The sequence below is a fragment of the Linderina pennispora genome, assembly GCF_002104995.1.
Source record: "Linderina pennispora strain ATCC 12442 chromosome Unknown DL89scaffold_7, whole genome shotgun sequence".
Lineage (NCBI taxonomy): Eukaryota > Fungi > Kickxellomycota > Kickxellomycetes > Kickxellales > Kickxellaceae > Linderina > Linderina pennispora.
In genome coordinates this window covers 381,844-396,693 of record NW_024468255.1, presented here as the reverse complement: position 1 = coordinate 396,693, position 14,850 = coordinate 381,844, and the positions used below count along the sequence as shown (strand labels likewise).

The 14,850-nt window shown below is 53.7% G+C and overlaps 6 protein-coding genes and 1 non-coding gene across 7 annotated transcripts; 4 read left to right on the top strand and 3 right to left on the bottom strand.

Annotated features, from left to right (window-relative positions):
* Positions 1 to 792: 792 nt before the first annotated feature.
* On the top strand, positions 793 to 1,997 carry DL89DRAFT_274977 (glycoside hydrolase; the record flags this gene model as incomplete). The annotated part of the gene is made up of 3 exons (XM_040889246.1): positions 793 to 1,054; positions 1,139 to 1,937; positions 1,961 to 1,997. 3 exons carry the CDS (start codon positions 793 to 795, stop codon positions 1,995 to 1,997), a joined length of 1,098 nt encoding a protein of 365 aa, XP_040743221.1.
* A 2,520-nt stretch (positions 1,998 to 4,517) lies between these two features.
* DL89DRAFT_t84 lies at positions 4,518 to 4,588 on the top strand. The gene has a single exon. It is a non-coding gene; the product is annotated as a tRNA-His (tRNA).
* Positions 4,589 to 4,660: 72 nt separating this feature from the next.
* DL89DRAFT_267727 (uncharacterized protein) lies at positions 4,661 to 5,214 on the bottom strand. The gene has a single exon (XM_040887639.1). It carries the CDS (start codon positions 5,165 to 5,167, stop codon positions 4,688 to 4,690), a length of 480 nt encoding a protein of 159 aa, XP_040743220.1. The 5' UTR covers positions 5,168 to 5,214; the 3' UTR covers positions 4,661 to 4,687.
* A 559-nt stretch (positions 5,215 to 5,773) lies between these two features.
* On the top strand, positions 5,774 to 8,074 carry DL89DRAFT_267726 (ATP synthase F1, alpha subunit). The gene is made up of 3 exons (XM_040887638.1): positions 5,774 to 5,911; positions 6,182 to 6,254; positions 6,350 to 8,074. Exons 1-3 carry the CDS (start codon positions 5,852 to 5,854, stop codon positions 7,867 to 7,869), a joined length of 1,653 nt encoding a protein of 550 aa, XP_040743219.1. The 5' UTR covers positions 5,774 to 5,851; the 3' UTR covers positions 7,870 to 8,074.
* A 1,531-nt stretch (positions 8,075 to 9,605) lies between these two features.
* Positions 9,606 to 11,198, bottom strand: DL89DRAFT_257777 (uncharacterized protein; the record flags this gene model as incomplete). The annotated part of the gene is made up of 1 exon (XM_040885552.1): positions 9,606 to 11,198. The coding sequence occupies one exon, from the start codon at positions 11,196 to 11,198 to the stop codon at positions 9,606 to 9,608; it is 1,593 nt and encodes a 530-aa protein (XP_040743218.1).
* A 1,588-nt stretch (positions 11,199 to 12,786) lies between these two features.
* Positions 12,787 to 13,696, top strand: DL89DRAFT_267724 (uncharacterized protein). The gene has a single exon (XM_040887637.1). The coding sequence runs from the start codon at positions 12,931 to 12,933 to the stop codon at positions 13,507 to 13,509; it is 579 nt and encodes a 192-aa protein (XP_040743217.1). The 5' UTR covers positions 12,787 to 12,930; the 3' UTR covers positions 13,510 to 13,696.
* On the bottom strand, positions 13,550 to 13,987 carry DL89DRAFT_205938 (uncharacterized protein; the record flags this gene model as incomplete). Its single annotated transcript, XM_040884083.1, has 1 exon — positions 13,550 to 13,987. A coding segment is annotated over one exon (438 nt), but the record flags the coding sequence as incomplete, so codon positions are not given.
* Positions 13,988 to 14,850: the final 863 nt, after the last annotated feature.

The window sequence follows — 14,850 nt, the reverse complement described above, 5'->3', positions numbered from 1 at the left end:
AAATGGTCCCAACTTTGTAGATTACTAAGGAAATCTTCAGGAAATCAAGCAGCCCTTCAAATGACGAAACAGCTTTGAGCGATTCTGGTATATAATGAAGCACAGCACCCATGGTTCGCTGCACCTATTCACTTCATTACTCATTTGCATGCATTCCACACCTTGCATTATTTTATCATGAACCTGCATTTTCCTATCATTCTTATCACCCAGGCTGTGCTGGCTCTTGCAGATAGCTTTCCCGAGTTGTCATCGCCAGCAGCTAAACTATGCACAGTGCACACTATCTCATCTGGTGACACATGTTCATCAATCGCATCCAAGAACACCATTGACGACAATACTCTCAAGTCATTTAACAAGGACATCAACTGCGATAATCTTCAAATAGGACAGAGGCTATGCATCTCCGCTGGCTCGCTTCCATCCAACAAACCAGCTGCGAATGCTGATGGCTCTTGCAAGTGGCATCTCGTTATGAAGGATGAGACCTGTTCTTCAATTGGTAGGCCATTGGATCTGAGTGACTCTGATATTGCTGACTTCAACAAAAACACCTGGAGATGGACTAGCTGCGACGGGCTGCAAGCTGGTACCAAAATATGCATTTCATCGGGCAGCCCGCCACTCCCAGATATCAACCCTGAGGCGCAGTGCGGTATTGCATCGAAAGGCAATTCATCGTGTCCACTGAACCTGTGCTGCTCTGCTGCAGGCTTTTGTGGCTTTGATTATGCGTTCTGTGATCCATATACACCGCTGACTGGCCCTGGATGCCAGTCAAACTGCGATATGACGTGGCCAACAGAGAATAAGGTATGCGATAACGCAATGTCCAAGCGCATCGGATATTTCGAATCGTGGGCTTCCAACCGCACCTGCGGCAAGTATGAGGTTGGTGATATCGACCCGCAGCAATTCACCCATTTGCACTTTGCTTTCGCCGACATCAATGCCGATTTTGCCCCAAATCTGAACGACAATCAAGCGCAGCAGCTCGGGTCGATGAGAAAGCTTAAAGAGATCAACAAATCACTCAAGGTCATCCTTTCAGGTAAGCGGCATATGAGCCATTTGACGTATGTAGACACATCTGTTTATTCAGCCTCACTAATTTGTAATTTTGGTATGTGAATAGTCGGCGGCTGGGCTTTTAACGACCCAGGACCTACTCAGCATCGATTCAGTGATCTGGCTGCCTCTTCAGAGGGTCGCAAGAAGTTCAACGCCGTCATTGCAACCTGGATCAAGCAAAATCTGATCGATGGTGTCGATATTGACTGGGAATACCCCACATCTCCTGACCACGGAGGTCGTCCCGAGGACTATGAGAATTTTGTCACTTGGATCAAGGAGCTGCGTGAAGCCGTCGGCAGTGGGTCAATCTCCATCTCGGCTCCAGCAAGCCCATACTATTTGAAGGGGTATGACATTGTTGCTCTTTCTAAGCTCGTTGACTACATCGTCTACATGACCTACGATCTACATGGTACATGGGACGCTAACGTCAAGTCTGCTGGTCCTTACCTGAACCCGCATGCCAACATTACTGAGGTAAATACGGCCATCAAGATTCTCGAGCGCGCCGGCGTTAAATCTGACAAGATTCTGATGGGTCTCGGGTTCTACGGCCGCTCGTTTAAGATGGCCGACTCAAGGTGCTCGACGACTGGGTGCAAGTTTACCGAAGGGGGTGCTCCAGGTAAATGTACCAATGCTAGCGGAGTCCTGTCGTACGCGGAGATTGCCGAACTCAAGAGCATTGCGAGCGACATGCGTTACGAGCAGGATGCGATGGTCAACATCATGGTTTATGGCGATTCGAACTATGTTTCGTACGACGACCCGGCTTCTCTGAAAAGGAAAGTGATGGGGGCCAAATCGCTTTGCTTAGCGGGTACTGCCATGTGGGCTATCGATATGGATGACAAGGATGGGTCGCTGGTTTCAGCTGTTACAGGTATCAACTATCAGCCAGCGCATATCTCTGCCCCTAATGTTGTGATCAGTGCTGGTAGCGACAACAAAAATGATACCAGTATCAGCAACAGTAAGGATTACGATGACGATGACGACGACGTTGACGTCTCCCTTGGCTTTTACAATGTACAAGGCGTGGGTGATATCAGCGATTCAGACTTTTTGGGTATGGTTAAGGACAATCTGGTACTGCGCGACAAGAAGTACATGCCTGACGATTTCTGGGATACCATATTCGACCGCGTCAACGATGTAATCACGCAGAAAAACGGGCTGGCTCCTGAACGTGTTTACCAGTTATATATCCTCGCCGGATCAAAGATGATGGAGCTGCTTCTCAATGCAGCCAAAGAGGACCTCAACGACGAGGATATGGAGAAAAAGTGGCAAGACCGGTATCAATCGACCATCCGGACATCTGTGTTTGAGAAGTTCGAGGTGTCTTGTATTGAGAAGCGTGACTGGTTCACCTGCAAAAACAACAAGAACGGCTCAGAGATCAAGTGTCCGTCGGTGCAGTACCAGGACAGGTACGACATCACATACGATCTCAGGTCAGACAAGGAGTCAGAGTTTGCAGACTATGTCAATGGCACGCTCGGGATGGATATGGGGGTTATTGACATGCACGCCGAGTATAACCAAAAGGTGGTTTATGTATGCTATGACCCTCCTGAGGGGCGGAATCAGAAATCTGTTCCAAACAGACGGCATAGGCGACAGACTGAAGCCCGACCGGTAGTTCAAGGCCGGCCAAAGTCGTGCAGCGGCGGGCACTACTTTTTGCCAGGACTCGTTGCTGACTATCCACCCAAGATGGGTGTCGTTCTGTCAAACTTCACAAACAGTGCGACCGCGTCTCTGAAGGACATGCAGTACAGACTTGACTCGCGAAACACTGACCTCAACGACCTCTACCAGGGCGTCATCCAAGTAATTGTGCGCACGCAGTCCGGCAACGACACATTGGATCAATTCTATCGCTACCAGAACTGGGTCGAGGAGCAGAAGGAGATGGATGCTTTCTTAAAGAACTTCATTATCGAGCTCATTATCGGCACGCTGATCGGCGGAATTATCGACTTTGGCATTGGGCTTATTGGCCAAGCAATCAAGGCGGCTGCCCAGGCGATAAAGGCAGCAACCACGTTCGCAAAGTTCGCAAAGGAGATCGGAGGCGCGCTGAAGGCTGCTGAGCAGATGAAGGGCGTCAGCAAGGTTGTGAAGCTTGCTGCGGAAGGCGCAAAAATTTCGAAGGAGATGTTTACCAAAATATGGGGGACACTGCCAAAGAATGTCCAGGGCCAGTTCACTAGGCTCGCACCAAAGCTCGAGAAGGCAAAGGGGCTGGTCAAGAGCCATGGATGCGACGCTATTGAGCACTTTGTCGGCTTCGATATTCCCAGCGACCAATCGGTGCTCAGCAGCTCGGTGTCATTCTCTCCCAGCACGAATGTTGCAAAGAAGCAGGCTCGCACAGACAAGCAGGCTCTTACTAGGCGGACTGAGGTTACTACCTCGTCGCGGAAGGACCGCTGTGTATTTGGACTCATCACCACTAGCGAAATTCGCGGGTACAGCAACGCACAGGACTACAAGTACTGCGGTTGCCAGCGCAGCGGGGGCAAGGCGCTTTCAACTACAACCCAGAGCATCCAGTGCCTAGACGGTAGGACTGTGAATCCGACAAACATGATGTACAATGCATTGGAAGAGCTAGATGGGTACGAAAAGACTGACTCTACGCCTACATGCAACTTCATTTGGGAGCCCAGCGAGCTGATTATCTTCACCGCATCTGACAACCCCGAGATAGTAAAGCAGATGTGCACAAGAGTGGATACATTCATGCCCGAGTTCAACAGCAAAGTGCGTGCAGTTATTAACGGCCCCAAGAACCTGGACGTAATCGGCAAAGAACTAAAGTCACTCAAGCGCCAGATGTTCCTGAGCAACTTCCCCGGCGAAGATTTCAATGACAGTGCCAAGCTCAAGGCGCTGAAGCAGTACATGAACAAAAAGGAGAAGGCATACAGCGATATCAAGAACGATCTGAGCGATTTGTTTGGGCAGCTGGAACAGGCCGAGCAAAAGAAAGGGCCGGTGCTTGGTTTGTACCGGTTCCAGGGGATTCAGGACAGGTTCAACAAGTACTTTGACGGTGGAGTGAAGCGCAGACAAGGGTGGCTCGACCTCTTGACGAAGATGGTCAATTCGGATAGCGATACTAAGGAGGCAAGTGTCCGGGATATGGTTGCTCAGATGTCGACCGATAGCACAGGCGTCTCCTCGTACACTGATGCTTTTGTCAAAACCACAGGGATCAAGGTTCTAGAGAATATCTGCAAAGCAAAATAAGGAATAAATCGTTGCGAATGCTCCCATTGAGAGTGCATTTACTCAATTGATAGCAGCATTGAATTCGTCACAAACGGGAATGTGCTGGAGATGGCACAAAAATATGCAGAAAAGCGCAGAATAGCTATTTCTTATACACTCATTTTTCGCTCAAAACTCAGAAAACGAGCATAGTTCAGGCTGTTGTAGTATAGTGGCAGTACATCACGTTGTGGCCGTGTCGACCCTGGTTCGATTCCAGGCAACAGCACATCTTTTGCATATTTTTGTGAGCGATATCTTTTTGCAGCGTGCAAAGGGCATCAGCCATATCGAGACTAGCTTTGAATTCTGCTATGTGTATATATTTTTAGATCTTGTTAACGTCAAGCATAGAGATACGCAGCATTGTGTGGTGGTTGCGGTGGTGGGTTGTCCGCTGGTGCGCAGTGCGCTGCTTCTTCTTAACAACCTTGAACAGCTTGCCGTCGGGGTGCTCGATCACAGTGGCCTGGATCTTGAACAGACTCGGGTCCACCAGCGGTTGGCCCTTGATCGTGTAGTCGCGGGAGCCAATCTCTGTGACCTGGTTCAGGGCCAGGGCATCGCCAAGCTCAAGCTCCTTGATGCGATCCATGATGATAACGTCGTTCTGAGTAACCGTGAACGGGCGGCCCTTGATCAGCACGGTCGCGTAGTACTTCTGCTGGTCGCGCAGGCGGTTGATCAGGTCGGTCGACTCTGAGGACCATTTCACAGCGGGCGCAGTGGCAGCGGCTGCTGTTGCGTACTGGCGAGCGGATTGTGAGAGTCCTCCGAGGGCACGGCGTCCGATTAGTCCGAGCGACATTTTTGGTTTCTGTGAATGTGAGAGTGCGTTAGAGCGGGAAAAATAATTTCAACAGACATTAGCGAAATCGCTCGGCAAACTAAGGGCACGCTTTGGGCTCTCTATCACGCTCTGGGATCGAATCAGCAGACTTGATTGATCGGCAAGGAGTATAATTCAGATTGGCGATTAGCCTGGCCGAGCCGGCAAGTATCTGTGCACCGAGCTGGTTCCATATGGCGTTTTGAAGATAAGGTTGTCGTCCTGGGCCATGCAGCTACGGATCCTAGCAAAAGGGGCATGCACCTCGACCATGCCAGGCCATGCACCACCGATCAGGCAACTGTAGCCGGGCTCAATCGCAAACACCAGCATCTCTGCTGCTGGCAGTCTCGCCAGTGTTTTTGCGGCCTGCTATGCATTGTTGGCAAGCACAGCAGCTGATTGTGACGGCGAACCGCGAGTCGGCGCGGAATTTCCAGCATTTTGGCGATCTGAACCGGCATTTCACTATCTGTGGTGGGCATTTTTTGCCCGCGCCGAGTCTGCTGCCACTAGCGAGGTGGGGGCCTTTATCGTGAGCTATAGAGCGATTTCCTCGTCCTCTGCCTTCCTTTGCTCTTACACCTCTCTACTTTTTTCACTCCCTCTTTTGAATTTAGAGATTCTAAAAAGGCACCGATTATAAGCCGCCTCATTTATAAGATGCTCAAGAACGTTACCCGTCTTGCCTCCGCTACCCGCGTGCCCCTTGCCCGCGCTCTGGTAAGTAGCACACCCTGCCCTGTGCTTATCGCGCAGGACCCACCGCACGCACAACTGAATATTTTTAATCGAGGAAGGGTTGGCCGACTTGCTTCTGAATCTCGGCCTGATTCATGGCGACTGTCTGCGAATTTCGTAGTCGAGATTCAGAATAATAACGCCGGCCACGCCAGATTCAGTAAAGAGATTCAGCCTGCCCATTCTGCCCCTCGCCTTTTTTCAAGCGGGTGTACTGATAACAACCAAATTGTTTGCACCTGTTCATAATAGGCCCGCGCTTCCACCCCTGCTGTGGTCCGTGCCCTCTCTACCTCGACCCCGACCATGGCTGGTGCCAAGGCTGGTAAGTAGCCGCCCTCTTATCTCCTGTGGTGGATGTTTTAGATTCTCGATTTATTGACTAGGCGGATCCGCACTAACGCGCACTGCTGTCTGTAGGTGCTTCGGAGGTTACTTCGATCCTCGAGGAGCGCATCCTCGGCGCTGCCAACAAGGTCGACCTTCAGGAGACCGGTCGCGTTCTGTCCGTCGGTGACGGTATCGCCCGTGTTTACGGTCTGAAGAACGTCCAGGCTGAGGAGATGGTTGAGTTCTCCAGCGGTGTTCAGGGTATGGCCCTTAACCTTGAGGCTGATAACGTCGGTATTGTCGTCTTCGGTAACGATCGTCTGATCAAGGAGGGTGACACTGTCAAGCGTACCGGCTCCATTGTCGACGTGCCCGTCGGCGAGGGTCTGCTCGGCCGTGTTGTCGACGCTCTGGGTAACCCCATCGATGGCAAGGGCCCGATCAAGGCCGCCAAGCGCTCGCGTGCCATGGTCAAGGCTCCGGGTATCATCCCCCGCCAGTCCGTGCACGAGCCCATGCAGACCGGTACCAAGTCGATCGACTCTATGCTTCCCATCGGTCGTGGCCAGCGTGAGCTGATCATTGGTGACCGTCAGACCGGTAAGACCTCGGTCACTCTCGACACCATCCTCAACCAGAAGCGCTGGAACGATGGCAACGACGAGTCCAAGAAGCTGTACTGTGTGTACGTCGCTATTGGCCAGAAGCGCTCGACTGTCGCCCAGTTCGTCCAGACCCTCGAGGAGAACGACGCCCTCAAGTACTCGATCGTCGTTGCCGCCACCGCCTCGGAGGCCGCTCCCCTGCAGTACCTCGCTCCGTACTCGGGCTGCGCCATGGGTGAGTTCTTCCGTGACAACGGCAAGCACGCCCTGATCATCTACGACGATCTGTCGAAGCAGGCTGTTGCCTACCGTCAGATGTCGCTGCTTCTGCGCCGTCCCCCTGGTCGTGAGGCCTACCCTGGTGATGTGTTCTACCTTCACTCGCGTCTCCTCGAGCGTGCTGCCAAGATGAGCAAGGACTTTGGCTCCGGCTCCCTGACTGCTCTGCCCATCATTGAGACCCAGGGTGGAGATGTGTCGGCTTACATTCCTACCAACGTCATTTCGATTACTGACGGACAGGTGTTCCTTGAGGCTGAGCTCTTCTTCAAGGGTGTCCGCCCGGCCATTAACGTCGGTATCTCCGTGTCGCGTGTCGGTTCGGCTGCCCAGACCAAGGCCATGAAGCAGGTCGCTGGTTCGCTCAAGCTCTTCCTTGCCCAGTACCGTGAGGTTGCCGCTTTCGCCCAGTTCGGTTCCGATCTCGATGCCTCGACTCAGTTCCTGCTCAACCGTGGTGCCCGCCTCACTGAGATGCTCAAGCAGCCGCAGTACTCGCCCCTGTCGGTCGAGAGCCAGGTCGCCATCATCTTCGCCGGTGTCAACGGTTTCCTGGACAAGGTCCCGACCAACCGTGTCGTCGAGTTCGAGCAGAAGTTCCTGCCGTTCATCACCTCGAACCACGCTGACATCCTCGAGACCATCCGCACCAAGGCCCAGATCGACGAGGCCACCGACAAGAAGCTGCGCGAGATCACCGGTGACTTTGTCAAGTCGTTCCTGTAAACGGCTTTGGCAGACAGCATTGTTTTCTCCGTCGCAAGTGTCCGGTGAAGTGGAGGATGCAGCTTGGGGCAGTCGCCTATATTCCATTTGCGTCTGCTCTGGCCATTTTTCGTTTCGCTTGACCTAGTTTCTTTTCATTTTTCTTCTCCTTCTATAACTTGTTTCTTAGCCGAGTCTTTGAATACCAGATTGTTTTTCAACACATGGAGGCTGCCCAAGATAAGGGCAAGAATCACCCGTGATTGATCAGTAAATCAGCGGAAATTGAAACTGAGCATCGGCTGGCCGGCAGGGGGTATATAAGATTGCGAAAAAATTTTCCGACGGTTGCGGGCTGACTCTTTCTTTCCAGCACTGCTCTCGATCTTGATAATTTCGCTACTCTATAGGAAGACTGGTCCTCAGTGGATGCCTGTGCGGGGCAGGGGGAGGCGTCTTTTCCTCAGCAGGCAAGGCTAAACAGGTATGCTATACATTTCTTGCTAGTGCTGTCTCTTGTTGGCTGTGATGTTTCAGTCGTGCACCACGCTCAATGGGCATACTTGTCCGCATGTGGATATACACGAATACACCTAGAATCATTATATATCTGAGCCCAATACCAAGTGTCGCAGGATATATTAGCAGCATGCGCATCCATACCAGCATATCGCTAACTCGTGGTTTTTTTTTTTGAATCTTCACAATAGGTAAAGTCAAGATAGCGATTCACTTTTCATAACTTTTACTGTGTAAATACATTTGCATACTAGAATTACCTCGCTCGCGATGCGAGCTCAGCTGCCAGTCAGCATAGCTTGACACACCGATAAAAAGTATCACAGCAAACCAGCCATTTGAACGTGTCCGATGATTGCTAGTGTAATGGTTATCTTGGACATCTCTTGTCTTGAAGGCCTGCTCAGCGCAGGTGTTTCAGCGGTGGTTCGTCGCTGATAGAAGCAGAACCGGCACATAGTGTCGGGCCATCGGTGCACCCCAATCGCCTATGATTAATACCGGATCCGGACTGAACTTGCTCCTGAGTTTCGTGGCAAGCCAACAGTTTCAATTCTGAGCACTGAAGATGTAGATGTTGAATGATTTGTTTATTGGACTGCTGGACCTACAAGCTGGGAAGGAGCTAAGATGAATGGCATTTTGATATATGGCTCCAGCTTCGATTTTTCGTGTGGTATTAGGGTGTATATTTGGCTCCTTCAGATCTGAATTCATCGGCCCAAAGAGAGAATATTATTGTTAAGAGGCCACAGAGCGAGTCACGCATGCTCGTTGTGAGGCTCAAAAGAGCAGGAATCATTTTAGTCAATACAAAAAGTACCGTAGTGGATGGTCGGACACTTTTTGGGCTATAAAATCTTATGTGGTAGAGAGACCTGGTACCACTCCGGCAACAAAGAGGCCGCGCAAGAGGCGTGCAGCAGCAGCAGGCGATTCCACTGCCAGCAGCGGCAAACCACTGCTGAAACACCTGCGCTGAGCAGGCCATCAAGACAAGAGATGTCCAAGATAACCATTACACTAGCAATCATCGGACACGTTCAAATGGCTGGTTTGCTGTGATACTTTTTATCGGTGTGTCAAGCTATGCTGACTGGCAGCTGAGCTCGCATCGCGAGCGAGGTAATTCTAGTAGGAAGATAGTGCCGTTTGACAAGTCGTTGATAAAGCGTGTGCACTCTACATAAGAATATATAACGGTACTAGAATAGGAGAAAGATTGTTATTTGCCTGGCTCATGTTGGCTGGGAAGTCCGAGTGCGTTTCCGTGGTGACGGAAGATCCGTGGCTGCATTGGTGGATGGGCCAGGTGACGCGCCCTTCTCGACCGAGCGCTTCAGGGGCGACGGCTGGTGCGGAGCTCTGGTTCCAGCAACGGAGCCGGGCACGGGCCACTGGAAGGCACTCTGCTGCTGGTGGCCGATAATCGGCGTGGTGCCAAACTCGAGCGGACTGAAGTTCTCGTTCTGCTGGTAGATCTGCGGATAGAAGGTGGATGGGGAAGGCAGGTTCTGGGCCATCTCCAGCAGCATGGCGGTCTGCGGGCCGGGCTCGTTCAGCGGGTTGGCCAGGCGCGCCGAGGTGTTGACGGCAGGCGGCAGGCGGCGGGCGGGCTTGGCGGCGGACGGGTCAGTCTGGTTGGTGCGGGCAGTGGCGGGCGTCGACTGGCCGCTGCGCGCCGATCGACGCAAGAGACCGGCATCGGAGCGCGACCGGGTGGCGGGGATTTCGACGCGCAGGCCCTCAGCCTCGGCATCGGACGGCTGGCGCGCCGGGCTGGCGGATGCCGACGGATCCTCATCCTGGCTCGCCTGCGGCTCCTCCTGCAGCTCGGCATGCGGCTCCTCCTGCGGCTCCTCGTCTGCTTCGTCCTCGGCAATAGTGTGCAATGCCTGCTGTGGGTCGGCAGGTTGCGAGCCATCGGGCATCCGGTAGACCATGTATTGCGGGGGCACGCCGGCGGACGCAGCGGGCGGCGCCGCCAGCCGCGTGCGGAACGAGTCCAGCGGCCTGCCCATGACCTGGCCCGGCTGGTACGGCTGACCGACCTGATACATACCGTACTGGCGTGAATCGCTGGCACCCAGCTGCTGCGCAATCGCCGGTGGCATGTTGGCCATGCTGGCCACGGGCTGCTGATAGCCGGCCAGCGTCGAGTAGGCACGCTGCACAGGCGGGTACGCCAGCGGCTGCGTCGCTGTGCGCTGCGCCGGGTACTGCGGGTAGGCGGGCATGGAGCCTGGTAGAGTGGTCTGTGGCATTACGCGCGGCTGGTACATGCCTGGCTGCGTGGTAGCGTTCGGGTATGGCAGCGACGAATAGTATGGCGAGCCCGACAGCCCGGCCTCGTCGCCCAGCGCTGGCGAAAAGCCCTGGTTCGGCATGTACTGCTGCGCGACGCCCAGCATCTGCCCTCCCAGCATACCGTTCTGCGCTCCCTGGTACCGGTGCATTTCTGGCGAGTGCACTTCGCTCGGCATGTCGCTGTGGGCGATGCCTGGCGTGCTGGCTGTGTTGGGCGCGTCCAGCGCGCTGAGCGGGTGGTCGTCGGCGTCGCCGTCGCGGTATATGGACGCGCATTGTGTGTTGGTCAGACTCTCGTTCGGCTCGCCAAAGTCCGTGTACCGCATCAGCACCTTGTCCATGTTTGTTGATGCGTACTGTACCAGCTTGTTTTGCGAGCTGAAGATGATCACAGCGATTTCGCAGTCGCACAGCACCGACAGCTCGTACGCCTTCTTGAGCAGCCCGGCCTTGCGCTTGAGGAATGTGACCTGGCGATTGCGCTCGTCTGTGATGCGCTGGATTCTGATCTTCTTGCGGCCCATTGTTGGTCTGTTATTATTGGTGTATGGTGGGTCTGAATAAGTATAAAAGCTGCTTAATAGTTATGCCGGTTAATGTAATGGGTATGCTAGTAGAACAGGGGAGAAAGATGCTGCCAAGAAAAGCACTCAGCCACACCAAGGTGTATAAATAGAAGGCAGGCAAGGATGCGAACAAGTCTAAGTTACTGGCCGGACCGCCTATGCGTTGGTGGTGGGGGGAAAGAAGCAGGAAATAGAATGGGAGATATAGCGTGTGGAGAAGGCAGGTTGCAGGAAAATGGCTGCCCTATTTTTAACCAAAGGGCTCTACTGTTGATATTTGTTTTATCAGCGTGCTACTGTGGCGATACAATGTTTAGAGAACTACAGGCCTGAGCGCTTAGCCTTGTCTTCAACCTGCTAGAAGGTCTATGTGGTGAGTAAAATAGTGAGGGAAAAAGGCGTGTAGATGGATTTTACGCTATAGAGGAAGAGAAAAAGGTGTCCAAAAATACGAGGTGGACGAAAATACGTTTTAAAAAAAAAAAAAAGCAACAGCGAAAGGAAGGATGCTAAAAATACTACTTTGGGGTGAGTTCAGCTGATTGCTCAATTGACCGGCTCGGCCTGCCCTGGGGAGGGGGCCAATGGAAATTGAGGAGCCGGGGTTGATCACGTGAAAATCACAACTGGCCGAGCGCCCATGTCTGTGGCATTCATTGACGCGCTCAGCACTCAGCGCTCAGGGGGAGGGGCTGCAATGACGCTATCCATCCTGAGTGCCAGAGTAAATTTCTTTTACAGCAAACAGAGAAGGAGTTGGCCATGGTAAGCTCATCAGTAAAAATAGTGACAGGTACGAGTTTGGCTACAAACACGGATTTCTGTGAAACTGGTGCAGTCTATTTTTACAAGATACTCCCCCGTAAATACATTCCCCACCCACACAGCGGTTAGGCAAGTAAGAAAAAACCCGCTGTGTATTGAGGAAGCATCATCGAATTTGGTTCGCTTTCTGTGCGGAGTGGTTCCTTATTTTTTAAATCTGGATTAGTAGGCAAGGGGGTGGGACAGATCTCTGTGTTCTTCTCCCGCCCGGCGGAATTGCCAGATACGAAGAGAAAGCCACTTGAAGCTGCCTCAGGCGTTGCACCCATTGTAAACACTTGAAGGGGGGATGTGGATTCCAACCAAGAGGTCCCCGGAGCGGTGTAGCACAACTGAGTTGCATTGGATCGCCTGATGCGCCCATTATAGCTAGCATTGCCGATGTATCTGCGGCCTAGCCCTCCGGGTATAGGCCGGTAGAACACCAGGAGTGTTGCGCAAATCTACATGTGTATCCAATAGGGACAATACATACCTGGGTCTTATCCAGCGCACTGGTGCTGCATGCAGCATTACTATGTCGTGGTGGGGGATGTGCATCCATTGATGCTCTGTTATACTAGCCCAGACGTATTCTGAAATGACAAAGTGCCCTTCAGGTTCGTATGCAGCTGGTGGGTATGGATTAGTGGTGCCAGATGTGATGGGAGAAGCTTTTTGGTTGCACATTGTTGAGTGTTTATTTCTTAGCTTGGGCTTTTTTGCTTATGCCTCAGTGAAGGTGAAGAAATATAGGCCGTACTGCGCAAACAACAAAAAAATCACGCTGGCCGCTGGTCGCCGAGGTTGGGGTTCAAAATATCTCTGAGCGCATTGCGCTTCCTTCGACTCTCTTCCAACAGCACTTCAAATTCTTACAAAAACCATGGGATTCCGGTCTCGTTCAAGCAGCATAAACTCTTTGACCAAGCGCATTTCCTGGCATCGACGGACCTCAGACGCCAGCACTCAGCAGACGCTCTGCGACAGCCAGCCAGCAGCTCTCAAGACTCCAGATGACTTTGCGTGGGTGCCGGTGATCTCGGGCCACATCCCAATGAATGCCGTGCAGGGCGGAGTGGAGCGCACCGGCGAGCCGCTGTTTATCTGCCGGGCATACCATCGCGACGGCCTGCATCCGGGCAGGGCCGGAAGGCATCTGCGCACTGGCGCCAGCATCGGGTACGGGTGGCAGGAGGTGGACGTCACAGAGTGCCAGGTGCTATGTGGGCAGGGGACAAAGCTACGGTGGGTTGCACAGGAGGGTCCGTTGGAGATCAACGGATTCGTGCCTTTGCTTGCGGGGTTCGAGCACACAGGCGAGCCATTGTATGTGGCCAAGACGGTGCTGGGCGGCGCGCAGCAGCTCGGAAAGTGCGGTGTGCACATCAAGCACGGCGCGTCGTTTGCGTTCAATGGCCGCGAAAAGGCTGTTGCCGAGTACATGGTGCTGGCATATGTGTAGGGCTCATGTTGTATATATTCCAAAAATAAACATCCTAGTTGACATACGACAGAACCATGTACTCGCTGGCGTCGCGCTCCTTGTGGCCGTACGGGTACGACATGCCCTTCTTGATATGCGGGGCGCACTTGCCCAGCTGCTGCGAGCCATCCACCAGTGTCTTTGCAATGTACAGCGGCTCGCCCGACTCCTCATGGCCAGCCTGCACAGGCACAAATCCCTGGATGCTTAGAGAACCCTCCTGCTTGACCCACCGCAGGCGGCTCGCGTCTCCGCACAGCACCTGGTAGTCGCTGACAGTAATTTCCTTGTGGCCCCAGCCGATGTTGCATCCGCCGTCCTCCAGATGCGGTGCTGCCTTGCCCGGGTGCAGGCCGCCCTTGTACATAGCGCGGGCCACAAACAGCGGCTTGCCGTCACGCTCGATGCCGCCCTGCACGGCGTTCGGCGGGATGTGGCCGTTCGAGCACGACACCCACTGGAATGCCCGGCTTGGGTCGCCTTGCTGCTGCTGCTGCTGCTGCTGCGGAGGCCGTCCGCCCTGAGGAGGTCCGCCCTGAGGAGGCCTGCCTTGCTGAGGAGGCCCGCCATACGGTCCGCCCTGGGGAGGAGGTCCACCGGGGCCGCCCTGCATGAAACCTCCAGGAGGGGGACCGCCAGGTCCGCCATGGGGAGGACCACCGTATGGGCTGCCAGAGTTACCGTATCCAGACATGGTTTTGAAGACAAGGGGTTTTTTGTTGCGCGGGAAAATGAAAAGAAAAAGAAGGCAAAGTGGGATGTAGAAAAATAACCGTTGAATCGGTGGTTAAATACGCAGGAGGGGGTTGCACAGGCGCGTATAGTAGCCAAGCAGTCCAAGCGCATGGGCTTGACAGCCCCCTACTCCAGACAGCCCAGGCTGCATGAGCCCTCTTGATTTTTTTTCAAGCCAGCAGCGCCAGCCCTAATACAGCGGCCGCCAGCTGCCCGCTCCACATTCTTGCGGCGGCCGACTTTCTGGCAGCACGGGTCCGCACGCTCTCGACCACACGGACCATCCACCTCATAGTCAGCTCATCCGGATCCAGCAGGTCCTGGGCATGCGACGCGCCATCAACAACCATAGAGCGCTCGCACTGGCGCACAAACGGCATAGTCAGGAACCGCCACGGATCCAGCGACCCCGCAGTAAACAGCGCGTCCGGCACACACGCCGAATAGTAGAACTGCGCGCGCCTGGCGAACACATGGAAATCACGCTTGCGCTGCTCCGCCTGGTACTCGGGGAAGCACCGCGAGCACATGTTTGTGATGCGCCGCAATGTCAGTCGCCGCGACCGCAGATGCGACTCGCCATAT

What these genes read in the sequence shown, in the direction of transcription:
- DL89DRAFT_267726 (XM_040887638.1), top strand. Translation starts at nt 5,852, where the DNA reads ATGCTCAAGAACGTTACCCGTCTTGCCTCCGCTACCCGCGTGCCCCTT. An exon ending in TGCCCCTTGCCCGCGCTCTG is followed by an intron (nt 5,912 to 6,181) that starts GTAAGTAGCACA and finishes TGTTCATAATAG; the next exon opens with GCCCGCGCTTCCACCCCTGC. An exon ending in CATGGCTGGTGCCAAGGCTG is followed by an intron (nt 6,255 to 6,349) that starts GTAAGTAGCCGC and finishes TGCTGTCTGTAG; the next exon opens with GTGCTTCGGAGGTTACTTCG.
- DL89DRAFT_267724 (XM_040887637.1), top strand. Translation starts at nt 12,931, where the DNA reads ATGGGATTCCGGTCTCGTTCAAGCAGCATAAACTCTTTGACCAAGCGC.
- DL89DRAFT_267727 (XM_040887639.1), bottom strand. Translation starts at nt 5,167, where the DNA reads ATGTCGCTCGGACTAATCGGACGCCGTGCCCTCGGAGGACTCTCACAA.